This window comes from Leptidea sinapis, chromosome 17 (genome assembly GCF_905404315.1).
Source record: "Leptidea sinapis chromosome 17, ilLepSina1.1, whole genome shotgun sequence".
Lineage (NCBI taxonomy): Eukaryota > Metazoa > Arthropoda > Insecta > Lepidoptera > Pieridae > Leptidea > Leptidea sinapis.
Genome location: NC_066281.1, coordinates 6,241,688 through 6,262,962, shown reverse-complemented (window position 1 = coordinate 6,262,962; position 21,275 = coordinate 6,241,688). Strand labels below are relative to the sequence as shown.

General features: G+C 39.3%; 2 protein-coding genes across 2 annotated transcripts in view; one reads left to right on the top strand and one right to left on the bottom strand.

Moving 5' to 3' along the window:
- LOC126969209 (uncharacterized) overlaps window positions 1–8,431 on the bottom strand; it is a 36,200-nt gene extending 27,769 nt beyond the window's left edge. The window contains exon 1 of the mRNA XM_050814536.1: window positions 8,295–8,431. Coding sequence (XP_050670493.1) covers window positions 8,295–8,297 — 3 coding nt within the window. The 5' untranslated portion in view covers window positions 8,298–8,431. The remainder of the gene's footprint in view (window positions 1–8,294) is intronic.
- Window positions 1–20,868, top strand: part of LOC126969210 (rab3 GTPase-activating protein catalytic subunit) — a 52,049-nt gene extending 31,181 nt beyond the window's left edge. The window contains exons 3-4 of the mRNA XM_050814537.1: window positions 15,069–15,321; window positions 17,837–20,868. Coding sequence (XP_050670494.1) covers window positions 15,069–15,321; window positions 17,837–18,598 — 1,015 coding nt within the window. The 3' untranslated portion in view covers window positions 18,599–20,868. The remainder of the gene's footprint in view (window positions 1–15,068; window positions 15,322–17,836) is intronic.
- Window positions 20,869–21,275: the final 407 nt, after the last annotated feature.

The following is a 21,275-nucleotide window of genomic DNA, read 5'->3' as shown; positions in this document are numbered from 1 at the left end:
CAATCGCTCGAGATTTCGAGACCCAGTATTCCGATACTAGGCGAGGCTTTTAGGGAAGTGTTGTCGAAGAGCGGTGATGCGACAAATGGAGTTTTTTTAGTGGTAAACGCGCAAACTTGAGTCTTCTGGGGGTTAAATTGGACGAGGTACAATTTACCCCATTCCGCGACCTTCTCAAGAGAGGACTCGATAGAAGACACAAGTTTCTCCCGGCACTGGTCGACGATTTCCCGAGAGAGACGTGCATGGCCCGTGTATACGGCATCACCAGTGCTGTCATCTGCATAGCAATGAATGTTGGAGGTGTCCAACATATCATTGATATGCAGAAGAAACAGTGTAGGAGATAGCACACAGCCTTCGGGCACTCCAGCATTCACGGGCTTCGGGTTTGAGCAATGTCCGTCGGCAACGACCTGTATGCTGCGCCCAGTGAGGAAGCTGGAGGTCCACTTGCACAAGCTCTCGGGAAGCCCAAATGATGGAAGTTTAGAGAGGAGCGCCTTATGCCATACACGATCAAAGGCCTTCACTATATCCAGGCTAACTGCCAGGCCTTCCCCCTTGCTTTCAATAGCCGCAGCCCATCTATGTGTTAGGTATACCAGAAGATCACCTGCCGACCGACCATTGCGAAACCCGTATTGTCGGTCGTTGATCAACTGGTGACCCTCTAGGTATACCAAGAGCTGACGGCTAATTATGCTCTCCATGATTTTGGAGAGCAGGGAGGTGATAGCAATAGGCCTGTAGTTCGCCGGCTCCGAACTGTCTCCTTTTTTTTTGGATCGGATGGACAAGGGCTGACTTCCATGAGTCAGGGACTACGCCTTTGGAATAAGAGTGCCGGAATAAACGCGTTAGCACCGGCATCAACTCAGGGGCACACGTTCTAAGCACGATTGGAGAAATGCCATCCGGCCCGCTCGACTTCCTGACGTCCAACGAAAACAGAGCTCGCCTAACAGTTTTCTGTCTGAACTGTACTTCAGGCATAGAGCTCTGACACCGCGGGATGGTCGGCGGTGTTTTTCCGTTGTCGTCAAGAGTCGAGTTGGAGGCGAAAAGAGCGCACAGGAGATCGGCTTTCTCTTTTGCCGTATGGGCCAGGGTATCATTCCTCATGTGCAACGGTGGCATGGACGGCTGGCTGAAGTTACCAAGAGCAGCTTTCGACAACGACCAGAACTTGCGTGTTCCGGTCGGGTAACTGGAAAGCTGCTCGCCGATTTTGACGACGTGTTTTGACTTTGCACGGGCGATTTGCCGCTTAAAAAATCTGGAAGCACGGTTGTATTTCCTCTTTAGAACTATGCAGTTCGGATCCTTTGTGCCCAGCGCCGCAACCCAAGTTCGATACGCCTGTTTTTTGCAGTCAGATGCTGCTTTAACTGACGCATCGAACCAGGGCTGTGATCTGCCACCGATTGGTACCACAGAGCTTGGTATAAAAATATCCATGCCCTGTAGTATCACATCGGCTACTGCAACGGCGCAGGCACTAGGATCATCCGAAGGGAAACAAACCCTGCTCCAAGGGTAGGATGCACAAAAGGAACGCATCCTATCCCAATCTGCTGACCTGTAGTGCCAAACGCGGCGGGTCGCTGGTGGTCTGCGACGTGGGCGTCGTATAGGCACTACACTCCTGACCAGGCAATGGTCGGACGTTCCGAGAGGGGCGTCGAGAGAGACCTGGTAATAACTATCGGGAAGTGTAGTCAACAGAAGATCTGATAAGGATGGCATGTGACTATCCACATCCTGGAGCCGTGTTGGCGACTCAACCAATTGGGAGAGACCATACGCCAATGCAAAATTATGCACAGATCGCCCTGCGTAGTCTGTGGTACGTGATCCAAGCCATTCGGCATTGTTCCCGTTCAAATCACCCAAGACTACGATTTCAGCCGAGGGGGTCTGTGCAAGCACGCCGTCAATTGCCACTTGAACGCAGCCCATGAGATGATCCGTTTCTGCGTTACCACTATGGGACCTGTAGACACACGCATAGATACGGACGCGGTCCTTAAAATCTACACGGAGCCAAAGAGTAGACAGGTCCCTACTCTCAACATTGCCGAGACGGCGACAGCAGATATCCTTCCTAACATATGCATACCCCGTCATGAGGCAAAAAATTTTGTACCCAGCCACCCAGGGGACGTATCGATAAGTCAGGATATCTGAGTCACCGTAAGGTAACACAAGGCCGGCTGCGCCGTCTCAAAGAGGTGGTGGACAGCGTTTAAATTGAAGTGGATTCCCCTGATGTTGCAAAAGTCTCACAGTAAGCGTGGAGCGGGGTGCCGTGGTGTTACTGCCTCGTTTGTCCTCGGACATGCGCGGTTCTGTATCCTCCCCAGCATACGACGGGCGGCCCGAGGATTCTTCGTCTCTACTAGAGCCGGTGCCCTCCTGGGGTGAAATCTCTTTATGGACCGGTGTTATATTCTCCTTGTGGCCGCCGGTCCCACTAACCTATGCGAAACACAGCGGCACTGGGCCGCTACTTCACTGCTACCGCAACAAAGCGACGAAGTGACGTCATCGACGTCAGGTACAGAGATAATATAACCGGGTAGTACATAGATACAGGTGAAGCTGATAACAAGAGAATCCCTTGATGATTTTTTTTTTTATGATAATAAGGGACGAGACGAGCAGGACGTTCAGCTGATGGTAATTGATACGCCCTGCCCATTACAATGCAGTGCCGCTCACGATTCTTGAAAAACTCAAAAATTCTGAACGGCACTACAATTGCGCTCGTCACCTTGAGACATAAGATGTTAAGTCTCATTTGCCCAGTAATTTCACTAGCTACGGCGCCCTTCAGACCGAAACACAGTAATGCTTACACATTACTGCTTCACGGCAGAAATAGGCGCCGTTGTGGTACCCATAATCTAGCCGGCATCCTGTGCAAAGAAGCCTCCAACATCCGGAATGATACAGAAATGTACTTACTAAGTTAATATTGTGTCAAATAGAGCCGCATTGCAACTTACAGAAATAATGGCCACATCGTATTGAATCCTGCCAACTGTATGTTTGCCAAACAAAATATGCAGAGAGATTTGTGATTCGTCTTTGATCTTTTATTTACTTGTTTAATTATTTATTCGCTAATCTTAACTTGCAGTGTTTTAATTCCTTCTTTGCGAAGAAAAATTTTCGGTTTTCAAATTTATATATGTTCGTGTATTCGACGCTTTGCAAGGTCGATAGACCTTATTTATTTATTATTATTAAGGTTATTGCTCTGGTGTTACTAGAGAGTATGGGTCGAGGTGATCACTTACTATCAGATGACAAATGTAGGTTTGGCCTCCTCTTACATAAATTCTGTGAACAAGTCATTAACATGATTTTTTAGCATTTTTTACCCTTTATATGGTCCAAGTGTTTTAAGTTTCCTTAAGTGTTAATTCCGCCAATATTTGTCTTTAAACAATTCGACACGTGTTTCGTCTCTACACGAGGCATAGTCAGGACATGTTGACTCGCCAAAATCTGGCACGAGACTCATGTCTAAAATGTAAATTTTCCCTTTATATGGTACAGAATTTAATAATGTTCAAGAACATGACCTATATTGTTTATATAATAATATACATTATACGAACTTGGCTTTATACTGTGAATACTGTGAATATCTAGTAGTTTTATAGTAACTAACCGAACGTTAAAGTTGAAAGTAAATACTTCGAGGTCAATTTATCATTTTTAGTAACAAGTGATTTCAAAATTTAATAGAACAACAACCATCCCACATATTATATATATATATAATATAATAATATTGACACACTTTTTACACAAATTATCTTGCCCCAAGTTAAGCATATATAGCCTATGTTATGGGTTACAAGACAATGATATATTTAATAAATATACTTACTTAAACATACATAGAAGTGGGAGAGTCACGCAGCCGTCTTTTGACGTTAGCACAATCGGGCCAGACTCGTCCGGGTTAATTACCACACTCGCACAGAATACCGGCATGAAGTAGCGGCCTAGTGCCGCTATGTTTCGCATAGGTTAGTGTCGAGGACCGGAGGCCATTCCCCCTCCCCCATCCCCAACAAAGATTATGAAAGCGGTCCCTAAAGAGATAGTACCCCAGGAGGGTACCGGCTCTACCAGAGTCGGAGAATCCCTCCCCGAGCACTCTAGCCGGGCTGCCCTTCGTATTCTGGGGAGGGCACAGTACCGCGCATGACCAAGGACAAACGAGGCAGTAACACCACGGCACCCCGCTCCACACTCAACGTGGACTTTTGCAATATCAGGGGAATTCACTCCAACTTAAACGCCGTCCACCACCACCTTGAGACGGCGAAGCCGGCCTTGTGTTTCCTTACGGAGACGCAGATATCTCGACCTAGCGATACGTCATATTTAACGTACCCCGGGTACAAAATTGAGCACAATTTTTTGCCTCATGCCGGGGTATGTGTGTACGTTAAGGAGGATAACTGCTGTCGCCGTCTCGGCAATTTTGAGGGTAGGAACCTGTCCACTCTGGCTCCGCGTAGATTTAGAGGACCGCGTCCGCATCTATGCGTGTGTCTACAGGTCCCATAGTGGTAACGCAGAAACCGATCATCTCATGGGCTGCGTTCAAGCGGCAATTGACGACGTGCTTCCACAGATCCCCTCCGCTGAAATCATAGTCTTGGGTGATTTCAACGGGCACAATGCCGAATGGCTTGGATCACGTACCACAGAATACGCAGGGCGATCTGTGCATAATTTTGCATTGGCGTACGATCTGTCCCAATTGGTTGAGTCGCCAACGCGGCTCCCGGATGTGGATAGCCACATGCCGTCCTTATTAGATCTTCTGCTGACTACACATCCCGATGGTTACCAGGTCATTGTCGACGCCCCTCTCGGAACGTCCGACCATTGCCTGGTCAGGAGTGTAGTGCCTATACGACGCCCACGTCGCAGACCACCAGCGACCCGCCGCGTTTGGCACTACAGGTCAGCAGATTGGGATAGGATGCGTTCCTTTTGTGCATCCTACCCTTGGAGCAGGGTTTGTTTCCCTTCGGATGATCCTAGTGCCTGCGCCGTTGCAGTAGCCGATGTGATACTACAGGGCATGGATATTTTTATACCAAGCTCTGTGGTACCAATCGGTGGCAGATCACAGCCCTGGTTCGATGCGTCAGTTAAAGCAGCATCTGACTGCAAAAAACAGGCGTATCGAACTTGGGTTGCGGCGCTGGGCACAAAGGATCCGAACTGCATAGTTCTAAAGAGGAAATACAACCGTGCTTCCAGATTTTTTAAGCGGCAAATCGCCCGTGCAAAGTCAAAACACGTCGTCAAAATCGGCGAGCAGCTTTCCAGTTACCCGACCGGAACACGCAAGTTCTGGTCGTTGTCGAAAGCTGCTCTTGGTAACTTCAGCCAGCCGTCCATGCCACCGTTGCACATGAGGAATGATACCCTGGCCCATACGGCAAAAGAGAAAGCCGATCTCCTGTGCGCTCTTTTCGCCTCCAACTCGACTCTTGACGACAACGGAAAAACACCGCCGACCATCCCGCGGTGTCAGAGCTCTATGCCTGAAGTACAGTTCAGACAGAAAACTGTTAGGCGAGCTCTGTTTTCGTTGGACGTCAGGAAGTCGAGCGGGCCGGATGGCATTTCTCCAATCGTGCTTAGAACGTGTGCCCCTGAGTTGATGCCGGTGCTAACGCGTTTATTCCGGCACTCTTATTCCAAAGGCGTAGTCCCTGACTCATGGAAGTCAGCCCTTGTCCATCCGATCCAAAAAAAAAGGAGACAGTTCGGAGCCGGCGAACTACAGGCCTATTGCTATCACCTCCCTGCTCTCCAAAATCATGGAGAGCATAATTAGCCGTCAGCTCTTGGTATACCTAGAGGGTCACCAGTTGATCAACGACCGACAATACGGGTTTCGCAATGGTCGGTCGGCAGGTGATCTTCTGGTATACCTAACACATAGATGGGCTGCGGCTATTGAAAGCAAGGGGGAAGGCCTGGCAGTTAGCCTGGATATAGTGAAGGCCTTTGATCGTGTATGGCATAAGGCGCTCCTCTCTAAACTTCCATCATTTGGGCTTCCCGAGAGCTTGTGCAAGTGGACCTCCAGCTTCCTCACTGGGCGCAGCATACAGGTCGTTGCCGACGGACATTGCTCAAACCCGAAGCCCGTGAATGCTGGAGTGCCCGAAGGCTGTGTGCTATCTCCTACACTGTTTCTTCTGCATATCAATGATATGTTGGACACCTCCAACATTCATTGCTATGCAGATGACAGCACTGGTGATGCCGTATACACGGGCCATGCACGTCTCTCTCGGGAAATCGTCGACCAGTGCCGGGAGAAACTTGTGTCTTCTATCGAGTCCTCTCTTGAGAAGGTCGCGGAATGGGGTAAATTGTACCTCGTCCAATTTAACCCCCAGAAGACTCAAGTTTGCGCGTTTACCACTAAAACGTTTGGCGTATGGTCTGTCCCAATTGGTTGAGTCGCCAACACGGCTCCAGGATGTGGATAGTCACATGCCATCCTTATCAGATCTTCTGTTGACTACACTTCCCGATAGTTATTACCAGGTCTCTCTCGACGCCCCTCTCGGAACGTCCGACCATTGCCTGGTCAGGAGTGTAGTGCCTATCCGACGCCAACGTCGCAGACCACCAGCGACCCGCCGTATTTGGCACTACAAGTCAGCAGATTGGGACAGAATGCGCTCCTTTTTTGCATCCTACCCTTGGGGCAGGGTTTGTTTCCCTTCAGATGATCCCGGATTCGGATGAATCGGAACATGTTATTAAAACTACTTTTTATATATATTTAAATAGAAATTTCTTTTTGGTTTTGGGTATATTTTAATTAGAAATTGTAATATTCACAGACATATTTTATAACTAACGGCATTCCTGAGTCGGCCAAGACTTCGAGAATTAAATATTTATTAATTAAATAGATCAATGACGTTATATGTATAGAACGATATAATATCTATATCAATTAATAGATATCCAATCCCCGAAGTCTACTGCTAACATAAAGATTGGCAATGAAAATATTAAAATTAATAAAAAAAGAATTAATTATTATATTATGTATAACAGACTTAATAAATAAATAAATAATAATTTTATCTCGTGTGTATTTAAGTAGTTGCAAGTTATAACTCGTCGAAAATCGTAAATAATGAATGTATTAGTTCACAGATACCGCAAACATTTTTCTTATGATGTCAAACGGTTTTATGCCGGTTTGTAATGGTGTACAGTTGAGCTATGTGGGTCGACCGATAGTGCCTTCTAATGAGAAAACATCGTATGAATTTTCTTATTTCTTAATATCACTTTTATCTGTACGTTATAATATGAGATTGAAATGATTGTTTATAAAATTTATAAACAACAGCTTATAAACCGATTTTTTATGTTTGTCTGGCTGCTCCAGCTAATCTATGGTAATGCTCAATTGATTCTGATAGGACTTTCTAAGACGGTATGCTAATATTATAACCAGTAACTCAGTTAGGCAACTGTTATTATGAAATATGATTTAGGGCCTTAAAATAAAAACCCAGAAATAGTAAATGAAACGCTATTAAATGGTCAAGGTGCCACTAAAAGTATATCTCAGCGGAGGAAAGTTGAGGAAGCCACTCGTAGTTAATATAGAAGTAAGAGATGATTGCACTTTATGGCTTCTTAAAATTAAAATGATCGTTGGTACCTATTATACATTATTAACAAATAAAATAGACCGGAATACTTTTTAAATGTTATTGTTAGACGATTTCAGACAAGTTCAAGTTTATGTTTAACAGTGTTTGTGAGTGAACAGCGCTCTTTAAGGTATTCGTAATAATATTGTTCGCTTTACGACCAGAAGTAATCTTTCACGTATATACTAGCTGTTGCCCCGCGACTTCGTCCGCCCACACACAGAACTGAGCGTTTTTGAATTAAATTTAAAAAGTAAAAGAACATTTGTAACATATAGGTACTGTCGCGACACTTTTTATAAACAATGATATGTTCTGTAAAGTCGGAGTATACAATTTTTTCTGTCATTAATAGTTTTAGCCACCTTGGATAATATTATTTAGTATTTTTTTTGAAAATATAATATATATAGTAAAGCCTATAGGATAGTGTAACTTTCGAACAGTGAAAGAATTGTTCAAATCGGTTCAGTAGTTGAGGAGACTTTTGAATACAAACAAACAAAGTATCAAATGTTTCCTCATTATAATATTAGTATGGATATCAGATATATTCACCATTTTCTGTCAAACGTGTGTTCAAATCCTTTAAATGTCCACAACACTCACAGTATCACGGTATCATGTTAGTCGTCAGTACAAGTTCGTCACGTCCGTACCGTCATGTTCACACGCGCCGGCTTTCACCGTTGTCGGAACACTGCGCCCGCGCAGGTCTCCGCGGCCCCACGGGCCCACGCTAGCAGCTCCCAGTCCCCAGTGGTCAGTGGTCAGTGGGGGGCGCCCGGAGACCGCCTGCCGCAGGTTGCTTACAAGTTATTAACGGCTTGTAGTTTACTGCTGTGTTCTGCTCCAGGTGCATTATACGATGTGTTTTATAACTGGGACAGTGTGAAGGATTCCTAATCTAGAAGACTTAAGAAACATAACATAACACATAGATCTGTGGAATGAGCTTCCTTGTGCGGTACCTGGACGAAACGATACGGGTACCTTAAAAAAAAAGAGACCTTCCTTAAAAGCCGGCAACGCTCCGGTGATTCTTCTGTTGTTGCAATAGGCAGCGGCACTTAACATCAGTACCTGTACGCTCGTTTGTCCTTCTCTTCCATAATAAAGGCATACACAAAAATTGTCCAAGGAATCATTTGATTTTTATAGTGAACACAATTTTGGCGGAGTTATGTCTTTTTTGGTCAAGCGTGACTTATTCATAAAAATGAGTCATTAAGATGATTTTTTTCATGCAGATCAACTCAGTTTGAAGATTATTTCATTGTATCAGAAGAAATTAATGTGAACAGCAGTAGTTATTCAAATTTAATGAAATGTCTTCTCGTACTAAATGCCAAGAACTCCTCACAGTTCGTAAGAGTTTTTCTGTATGTCTTCTAGAAGACAGGGAAGTCTGAAAGACGCCATATCTAGATAAAAAAATTCCCATGCTGTCCCAGTTAAAAAAGCACATTAGCTCGTATCGTGTCAAAGTAAATGAAATGCGGCACTAGCAGTTCGATGTTTTCAGTTTGTTGTTTGTTGCTGGTGGTCTTTTTATTTTGTTTTTTTTTGCACTGTATGTAACTCACTTTCTGAGAGAAACTTAAAGCCTTAACTTGAAAGTCTCGTCAAAATGAAATCCTATTTACGAGATTTGCTAAACCATTTATTAAAACTCATATTAATAACACTTATTAGTAACTTCCACTTTTGATTAACACCGTAACTCTTAAATTACCATAAAGAAACGAGTTATCCCGAACGAAAATAGCAAAACATTGAGGAAATTTAATTCAATTCACAATTCTATTTATGAATCACTAGCTAAACCCTGTTGTTGAAATTTACCATCTTCGGTAGAATTCCCACGAACTCATTATTAAGCATAATTTTAGGCAGGATTTTTGAAAAGCTTAATATTATGTAACAATTCTGCATTAAGTACATACCTAATTATACTCTATTAATATTTCATTGCTTTCAACCGTTTTTCAAATAACGAAAATGTTAATCTAATATATAAAATTCTCGTGTTAAACATTGAACTCCTCCGAAACGGCTTGACCGATTCTCATGAAATTTTGAGTGCATATTGGGTGGGTCTGAGAATCGGACAACATCTATTTTTCATCCCCCTAAATGTTAAGGGTGGTCCACACGAATTTATTTTTTTAATTTTTTTGACATTTTTTTTTAAATTTGTTTGATTATGAGTCAGCATTAAAACATACATACAACTTTTCACCCATCTACGATCAACAGTTACTTTTGTATCGCGATTTTATTATCGGCAATACAACGTTTGCTGGGTCAGCTAGTTTTCTATAAAATGATTGTCTAGATATAAGTTTAGAGACAATTCTATAGGCAATCAGTCATGTAAAAAAATTGTTTTAAATTTGTAATTACAAAACGTTAAAACAACAAAACAGCCCGCAGTGCTTGAAAGTCTGAATACAAACAAGTTGTGGACAGGTGGAAAGCACCTGCAAGCACGGTGACTAGACGAGATAAGCTAGACATCTATAGAGCTTACTTACACTTTGCACAGACTTTACTTACGAACACTTAGCTGAATTTAAGCTTAGCGCAATCTTTGATAACGTTTTTATATTCAACTAGTTTTTACACGCGACCTCGTGTGAGAGTTACTTGGGGCAACATTTTTTATTTGTTAGGATTACAGCGGATATCACTGGTCATTGTGGATAGTCTCTTTAATAGTATTTCCCTGAGAACTTTAATCTCCTATTTCATCCCAATGGTAAGTCTAAGTTTCAAAAATCACAACTCGAACAAATATTTATATATTACTTCTTATCAAGTGTCTAAATACAAAGTTTCATGTTATCTTTTTATCTCCGAAAATGGTTTTTTTTACAAAAAATGATAGCTTATGACCTTTCCCAAGGGCTCGTCTATTTTTGTATCAAATATAATCAAAATCAAATTCAGAGTTATTTATTTCGGAGCGTGAAAGCGTGACATTTTTGACAGGTCGATCTTATTAAAAGGATAGACTAATATTTAATTGCTTCTTGTCAAGTGCCTAAATACAAAGTTTCATGGAGTCATCTTCGATATTACCGAACTTCCATACAAAGTTTCATCCCCTATTTCAACCCTTCCATTTATTTTTTCGCAACAAAAGGTACCCTATCTCCTTTTCAATATCTATTCTATTTCTGTATTATATTTCATCGAAGTCGATTGAGTGTTTTAGGCGTGAAAGCGTAACAAACATACTTATTATTCACATTTATAATATTAGTACGGAAGGGATAGGGATTGACATCTAAAATTATGCTGAGCTGAAGCTGAGTTTAAAACAAAAGCCAAGTTTTGAGCAAAGTGTAAGTTCGCATTATAGGCCTTAGAGTTCAGCGAACGATTAGACGCGTCGAATGTTTAGAAGTTGTCTGTGAGCACGTAAGGCGGGCATGTTGTGATTTGTAATTCAATGATAACGGTCTCTGGAGCACTGACGCGTCAACATGCCGCTATCTAGGACGAGTCACAGAACAAACAGATCTGTATGTACCACAGAGTAACACAGCGGGCGACAGAGATTAACAACAGAGATATAGCAACATAATAGAGATCACTGAATATGTTTATTATTACTGTAACATTATATATAGTCCGGTCAATTTAGACCAAAAAATGAGAGTGAATTTACATAAAGCCCCAACAAGCTGAAAATCAGTGAGATTGTTCAAAACATAATTATAAACAATGTTCAAAAGTTCCCCATCATTCCCGTATATGGAATTTTTTTTATTCAAGGTCAAAGGTCAAAAAAATGAGTTTTTCGCGATTTTCAGCAAAACAGTAAGTTTTATCATAAAAGTACCTCAGACAAAAATTGTAGATCATAATTTATTTATAAAAAATGTACCAATACTTTTTTTTACGAGCCACCGTTTCTGAGATATAACGATTCAAAAAGTTATAAAAAATCGCGCTAAGCACACTACCTCATAGGTGGCGTGGAAACGTGTGCATATTATGACAATAACAACTTTTATAATTTTTTGAATCGTTATATGGCAGGGCGCAATCAATTACCATCATCTGAACGTCCTGCTCGTCTCGTCCCTTATTTAAAAAAAAAAACAAGTTTCTAAGTTATATGCCTTAGAGACTTGGCCCTTATCTAAAAAATATTGCGATATCTTCATTTAATATAAAGCTATTAAAGTTTTAAGACAAAACGATTTTATAAGAATTAAGTGCATGTGTGTACGTACGGATACAAGTCGCGGGTATAAGCTAGTGATATTAATATCATGTTTGTGTTGCTGAAGAGGATGATTTGTGGTATTTATAACCTAAGTTCTAAGTAATCATTAAGAGAACAATCAATATATTAAGGATAATGATGTGTACATAGGAAAATTGGCGATTATTCTAGTAAAAAAGGCATAAAAGGCATTTATTTTCTCAAAATTGATTCCTTTAGAATTCTTTTTGATGTCATTTCTAATATACTAGATACTACTACCGCTTCGGAAACAAATGGCGCTCTGAGAGAGAAGAAGCGGCGCAGGAATCTCTGGGAGAGTTATTACGCTCTTTTTAATAAAAATAAACAATATTTTATTATCATGGCTAGTGCTTTAAAATAATCATAATCTAGTCCCAGGCTGTCCGATCACAGATATTCAGCTGTGGAGTAATAGGATTTACGATAGAGCCATTTTTTTATAAAACATTTAAATTTATTTATAGATAATGCCTGAACAGTGGCTGGGACTTTATTATAAAAGTCTATACATTAACCTTAAAGCTATTATGTATCTTATGAAGCCTATTAGAATTAGTTACAAGCAATCCCTTATTTATAGTGTTATAATAATGAAAATCACTATTCAGAGCAAAAAGGTGACAATTTTTGTGAACGTATATTAAATTTTCATAAATGTATTGACAATGAAGAAGAATATTTATATTTTTCTTTGAGATAGTAACTGTGATAATAATCACTTTAACACCTGAAACAAACATACTTGTTATGCCTACGTCGAGTTAATAAGTCCTTTGTAAACCTTGCTCATCATCAGCCGGAAGACGTTCACTGCTGGACAAAGTCCTTCCCCAAAGATCATCACGACGACCGGTTCTGTGCTCCCTCATCCAACGTATACCAGCGATCTTGACCAGATCGTTGGTCCATCTTGTGGGGGGACCTACCAACACTGCGTCTTCCGGTAGGTGCCGTCCGTACATATATATCGGAAATTGTTCAAAACAAATGTGTCATTAAAATGAAAACAAATACCACAGATTGGGAACGGAGCGACCACCCTCAATAATATATTTTATTGAAGAAAAAAGACGAAAGCCATTGGGTTTCTTGTGTCCGTCCTTGTCAAGTTTGAGTCATAAGTTTTACATGTTCAATAAGTGATTTAATTATATTTTATTTCAAATGTTTGGATTTGTAACTGAAATATTTTCTACCATTTCTTAGAAATGCTAGAATATTACAGCGCACTATTTATTTATTTTATTTACTAGAAAGACACAAACATACATACAGGGATATTTATGCAAAGTATTCAATTATCAAATATATATATATTGTTAGTGGTGCATATATAAGCGGCACTACACTGTACTGGGCAGGGCGTATTACTACCAACAGGTAAAAGTGTTGCTCGTCTCCACATTTCTCATAAATAAAATCACACTTCTGCTACTGCTTTTCTTCTACAAAATTGTTTACTTATACAAAAAAAAAGATAAACAAAATGGCCGCCCACTTATTGAAAACAAATTAATAATGTTTCTTAAGAGCAATTATTAAGTAATTTCGAAACCGCAACCCGTTGCTTTACGAGCTAACGCTTGGTCCTAATTCGATGCTTATCGAGTTATATTTGTTGCCAATAAAATACGAAATAGAAAGAAATTAATTTTGAAATTACAAAGTACAACGAAATACGAAAAAATTGTATTTCTTCAAGTCTGTTGTATGTAGATAATTTTCATGTTTAAAATATACAAAGTTATCAGATTTGCATACTCATTCGAAAGAGAAATTTCAAGTATAATGGAATTTATGAGCATATTGCGTCTTCTTATTTTCGGGGTCACATGGGCACGTTTACCTGTATACTTTTCTTAAGTGAAAGTTAAATTATGTTTGGTTTACGTGACTCAGTAAATATTTTTATTAATTACACGAAACACCGTACTCATATCTACATCATTCAGGTTTTTATTGAAATAGGCCGGTTTCGTAAGTTCTTAGACATTTATGGTTTTCCTCTTTAGACAGAAAGGTCTACTGAAACCTCTGTTTTCTACTACATCCTACTACAATCTACAACATTGTCAATAGAGATAATAGGGTTAATTGAATCTGGTGCGGTTGATGTCGCATAAGACTCAGGTTTGCTCATTAACCACAAAAACACCACTTCATCTGCATCCCCGCTCCACAAAAATAATCTCCTTAGGCCCAACGATGAGACTCCTGGAATGCATAGCCAAATTGAAGATTTTGGATCAAACAGCTTCAGGCTAGCGCTCTATGATGAGCAGATCCGACCACAAATATATTACTCTCATCTCTTGTCCCGTCAGTATCAGCTCAAATCATTTACCACATGCAACCTTACGGGGTACTTCAGTACTCTGAGAACGTTCGATTCCTTGACATTCCATAGAGACGTTGCATTAACCCGCGAGGTGCCAATCAGACGTCTGACGTTTGCTATCAAAACTACCGTTGAGTGCCAAACCAGACGTCGTACGTCTGCTTGGCACACAACGGTAGCAGATATTTTTTCGTTAAATATACACAGAGTAAGACAAGCTACACGATATACCACAAGAAAGGTAATTTAACAGACTATAAAAGTAAGAATAGGTGCATCTTCTATTGAGTCTATCATGAGTAGACTTTCGGAGCGCTATCTGACGTGATTCCTGGTGTCGAATTTCACCACCAAACACAAGCCAAACATAAAATATTAACCTCACTACCTGGAATGGCGTTCCACCGCAGTGCGCTCTGAAAGGTATTCTATCCCTCGTACCACCAACTCTGAAATCAACATCTTTTCTTGTCGATATGACATGTATACCTTAAAAATGCATACATCCCCTAAAAGACCAGCAAGCAACCCTCAAGGGATCCCTTGCTTTTTCAAGTCGACGGCGATCATTAAGCTGATTGTTGATTTGTGATGATGATATTGATTAGGACGCTGGATATCTCATAGAAATATGTGAAATACGCTGAACGCTATTTTAATTGGAATGTCCTTATGGGAAAGACGTCATGATGGAAGTTATTAGAAGTTAAAACTCATGTTATTGTTGCAGGATTCTCGACGGAACTCCGAATGCTAGAACATGTCTGCTGCACCAGAAACTCCAATTGCTGAATTGCTGCATAAAACGTGCTCTGGAGAAGACTGATGTACAAAGCAACTCGTCTGAAGAAGAATTCTTTGATTGTTCCGAAGAAGATGATGAAGATGACGAGCATCCTTTGAGTAGACCTGTAGGACGCTTAAGTCGGCTAGAAAACGCAACATTGAAAAATGGAGCTCCTTTATATGTACCTAGAACACAAGTATGTATATATATATATATATACAGCGCGGCGTTACAATGACGACATCAAATAAACACACGGGAGACTACATACATACATATGTCATATTAACACGTTAAATTTTGTTATTTCTTGGCATTTCTCTGGATTCCATTACAATGGGGCCGCCATATTGAAGAATTGGCGAAAAGACTTAGTTCTGCAGCATACGCGGTTAAAAAGATAAGCACAATTAACTGATATAGATACGGCGCGACTAGTATACTTTAGTTACTTCCATAGTATTATGTCCTATGGTATATGTGTGGCAGCGGGGCAGCGCTGTGGGGCAGCGCTGCCGATATTAATACAATATTTGTGCTGCAGAATAGGTCTATTCGCGCTATTTATAACCTAGGCCCTAAGGAATCATTGAGAGCAAAATTCAAAGAAATAAACATCTTGACTGTTGCTTCTCAATATATTATTCTTGATAATGTAATGTATGTTCATAGGCACATAAGTGAATTTGTAAGCAACTGTCATAACCATAATGTTAACACCAGGAACAGACATAAGCTTATAATGCCTACTACTCGACTAAGACGAGTTAACAAGTCTTTTGTGGGGCGATGTATATGCTTTTACAACAGGATCCCAGAAAATGTTCAAAACAAAAGTATTATGTTATTCAAAAGAATTGTTAAAAAACGTTGGTGTGGTAAAGTTTACTATAATATAAATGACTTTCTTAATGATACCACAGATTAGGAATGGAGCGACCGCCCTCAGGCTATTAAATAATAAGTTTAATTGTACAATGTTACTTTGTTACTTTGTAAATGTTACTTTAATTGTAAAACATATTTTTGATGAACAAAAAAAGGCCCCTGAGTTTGTTGCGCCCATTCTTCTCAGGCCTGAGGCATTCATTTTGGAATGGGTGGTAGTTTTTTGACTTTCAATAAGTGATTTCACATACTATTTTGAATAAAAATATTTGAATTTGAATAAAGGGCCTATATAATAGCCTGGAAATATGACATATGTATGTACGTATGTATGTAGGTCTGTTATTCATAATTTAAAATTATTGAAATGATATATGTAAGAAACAAAATTGTAATCACCTGTACGTGGTCAGCCTATGTCATTTTAAATTTTAAAATAATTTATTTAAGATTAAGGTTAGATATTGTTAGAACCCGTGCGTTTAATTAATGTGGTCATTAAAGCGACACGCTGTATAATTTACTTAACATTACTTACTAAGACAAGTTATCAGTAATCAGTTATTTCCGTTTCACATTCTTCACTTACTAGAAAAACTCTAAAACTGCCCAAGTATTTGAAAGATTGATTGATTGTGTATGTTCGACCGGGCCAGTATTGTCACCACACCTATTTCAACCACAAAACAGAAATACATATGAGACACTTAATATTGAAAACTCTGGGATACGGGCTCAGTGCTGTGTCTGGTGTCGTATCGCGGTATGATACCACCAAAGAAGGTATTGGGATTCGTTAGCACTCAGATAAAACTGTTACTTTTATGTGCTGATTATATCTATTGGGTGGCTGCATGTTCCACTTCCGCTAGCTATTCCCTTAAAAAAATAACACGGAAACTGGAAACTAATGTAGCAACTTCGATCCATAATTGGGCAGTGCATGAAAGAAAGTTCCTCATTAGCCCAAACAATTACGAGCGTAGTGGAAGATATGAATTTATTCGGCGTTGATGAGCATTAAGTTATGTATTCAATTCTCTCTGTAATTATCTGAAGTAAACTAGGAATGTGTGTCAGTAACTTCACGGTCATTGTCGGCGTGTTTACTTTCTGATATTGACAGTAACACTACAGTCACTGTTGTAGTCAAAAGAGAAAGTATTTTTATATTTTACAGTAGTTAACTTTTTGCTTTCTACGTAATTTAATATGTGATGGTAAATATTAGCTAAGCAATTTGTGCAATTAAATAATTTGAGAAATAATTCGATGTAAGATGTAAATTTGTAGCTATTATATACGTTTAACAACTGAATGAGCTAAAAATATGCCAACTAGTTTTAGGACACACTGATTTACTTATTGGTCATAATTCTATCAGATTCAGAGACTATATATGGTTGTTCTAAGCCGCCACGTTCACCAAAATATAACTATGTATGCTTATAGAACCTATAGTTCTATAGTTCTATATATTCTATAGTTCTATATACTTTCTTAAATATATTTGTTGATTCTTTAATTTCATTCAAATTCAAATATTTTTAGTCAAAATAGGATATTAAATCGCTTATTTAACGTCAAAAAATAATATTCCAAATAGAGTAGCTTTTGTTTTAATTAAAGATATGGTTTACGATGTCATATAATTAAGTAGCCTGAGGGTGTTCTTTGTCTATATATTTCTAAGCTAACGTAATTTTAATTATTATATAGACATTTTTAAGTTTAATAATGTGAGTGTTAATAGATTTTTAATATTTAATAAATGTTTTATGCTGAATGTGTAACATTTTCACAAACTAATTAATTTGGAACAGGATCCAGCTCCAAAAACAGAAGACCAGTTAGAAGAAGACGCAGAACTTATGGTGCGATTAGGTGACGATGCGAAAGCGTCAGAATTACGAGCGAAAATGATGAGCGCTTCGTTACTCTCTGACATGGAAGCTTTCAAAGCGGCCAATCCGGGAGCGGAGCTGTGCGACTTCGTGCGTTGGTACTCTCCAAGAGACTGGAAGCCAGATGACGGTGGAAGTCTCGGAGAGCGGATGCTGCTGCCCGGGAACCCTTGGCTCGAAACGTGGAGCGTGGCCAGGTCGGTGCCTGCCGCGCAGCAACGGAGACTATTCGACGAGACCAGAGAAGCGGAACAAGTGCTACATTTCCTCCGATCGAGATCTGTGGCTTCGGTCGCAGGCTTGCTGTTGCCGGCTTTATTAAAAGCCGGTGCTGTGAAAGCGCTGTCAGAAGGTGCTGCAGGATCTAGTTGTATTGTGGGTGGTCTAGATCAGAGAAGAACGTTCGAGATAGCCGCTAAGGAACTGTTTGACGCCGAGTGCGAAGTGAGTCGGTCGACGTGTGCGGGGAGAGTGCTCGGGAACAGTGTGGAGGGCCAGCCGCTAGATGTCGCTGGTCGGTCGCGGATATTGAACGTGACGGGCGGCTGGTTGCCGGCGCCGGCCAGGAGGGAGTTCACGCTAAGGGTCAAGGATGCAGGTGGTCCACAGATAATGCGCGCTACCTTGGCCAACGATATGACTGTGGTGGGAGCATTCACGGAGCGGATAGTGTGCTTGTAGCCCATCTATTACTTAGTGGCCATCCATAAGACGTTATGTACCATATCAAGGTGGTGCGAGGAGGGTCGACCTAGTGTGTCGTTGTTTGACAAGGGGCGGAGGCGGGGAGCGGTCGCAATATTCGTGACGTCACATTTTTTCAAAATATAATATTTTCATAGTAAATTTGTTTATATTATATTATAACTTCTATTTATTGCCATTGGTGAAATTGGACCTAGTTAGTGTGGGTCTCACAAATGTGACAAGGACGGGGACGGGGGAGTGTGTCATGAAATCATGAAATTCTTGTGACATAATGTATGATGATAATAACAACATATTATCCGGGAACTCTTGCAGACAAATTAATTCCAATTTCCATTGACAAATGATTGTATCAAATGCAATTCCGATTATGCAAGTGTAATTTTACAATGATCGGTAATAAATTAATTCCGTTTATACAGAATGGAATTAGTTTTGAAAGTATTGATATTGTTGTTATTGAATTTCTAATACGGGTTATATCAATATTTTCAAGAAAAAAAATGGGGCCTTTTTTTGCTTTGGGCTTTTTACTCGCCACTTTAATGTTGATTTTTAATTATAGCCAATGTTATATAAATATAGCTTTTGCAAAAGTTGAAAGAATGTTACCAGATTGTTAGTTAAGAATGTCAATTGTTGTATTTCAATTTGTATTAATTATTTATTGAACTATTTATTGGTGCTTGTGGTCTCGTCTCACGACACACGCTTTATTGTTGAACTGAATATAGCCACAATACAGTAATATAACAGTACTTTAACTTCATATTAGAGTGTTCGAATTGACGCACGCACACATACACATAATTAACATGGCCGCTAAACAATCTTGGGAAGACAAATCTATTGAGTACCACGCCGTACGCCGCCGAGACTGGTCGCTGTCCGAGTTAAATTTACTGCGCCGTGCTGACTGCGTCGTCAATCCTTATAGACCAGGGTCGATAATTTTTTAAATCAAAAAAATAATAGCAGGTGAGTAAGGCCCATTGGAAAAGGACGAGAATATAACAAAAATGAAAGCAAAAATAAATTACGGGTGATCTGAGGTCGGGAAGTGGAAAAGGGGAGGTGTTTTAGGTTAAAAAACCTTTTATCTCGATTTACTGCGAAACTATTATTATTCCTATGGCAAAAAGTTAAATGTCAAAGTTGTAGGTAATAAAAATATGTACAACTTTTGTTTTCACACTTTTTTCACATAACTTCAAAGCCATATAGGCTTTGAAATTATGTAAAATTCAAAAAAGCAAGTTATTGGTTTTTTATTTTTATCTTATACAAAAAAAAAATTCACGAAATATATTAAAAAGTTACCTTTTAATGTCCCAAATACACTGTAACTTATTTGAATTTAAATATTTAGGTTTTCACGTTATTTTGACTCAAATATCGGAAAAGAACCCTTATTTTCTATCGAAAATTCACTCGTCAAAATATCAGCTTTTTTCGTAAATTTTGTGTGCTTTCTATTCGTTGAAAACTTTACTTTCCGTTGGTGTAAAAAAAAATATACATTACAATGTTAAATGTTCGGAAAATTTAAGCTCATCAAAAGGCATTTCATAAAGAATTCATACCTGTTATTTCGTTGCAGCAAAAATCAAAAAGGTCCCTTTTCCACTTCCCGACCTCAGATCGCCCGTAATTTATTTTTCCTTTCATTTTTGTTATAATCTCTTCCTTTTCCAATAAATTTCATCCTACTATTATTATTTTTTCACTTTTTATCATTTTCAAAGGCACTGGTCTATTATGTACGTACCAACCCTTGTGCTCCGCCCTGTCGTCGGTATAAATGTGAAGGAGATCGCTGAGTTACGTTACTGTTCTATTACTGTACTGTGATATAGCTTTGTAGCTGGTTTTTGGTATTGTTACTATAAAACTATATTAGCAAAATATCTTTGTACAAGTTTTAAAATACAATATTTAATTATTATTTAGAGGTTTTAAAATATCTTGAAATGAAATTACACATAACATACTTATGTTAGTGTAATATTATGTTATTAAATCCTTATGTTCATTAAATATAAAAAAAATATCGGCCTTGGATAGTAGATATTATATATCTGCCAAGCATTGAGACGAATCTATTAATAAAGTTATAAATAGTTATATCACTTTTAAGATAATAAGCTTAACTTTTAAAAATTATACTAATGCCACGTTCTTATGGTTATGTAAGATAAAAATAGGTACAATTTGTTATGAGAGAGTTTTTTATATAATAAATATTTAAAAAAAAATAAGGGAATTATTAATACGACTTTACTTTTGAGACACATACTAAAAGTGTCTGTAGTGGCTTTTATAGTACAATTATTAAAAAAAAATAACGGTAGGTATTTGAAAATGTAATACTCCGAGAGTACATTTCAGTTTTAGTCTCTCTTGTGTTCAGTGAACAAACCTCATTTTGAATAGGAAATGTTTGAACCGGAATAGCTTTTGATCCCAAACACCTGGAAACCCCCAAACTCTCAAAAGTTTTTTAGACCTTTCCAACAATGTATTATTTGGGGTCTGTTAGACCTATTTTTGACGAATAAAATTCCAACGCCATCTTAGTGTTTTATACAATGTGTCTCGTCATGTAATAATAAAACTGTATGAACAGTAACTATAAACTATTTCATTGACG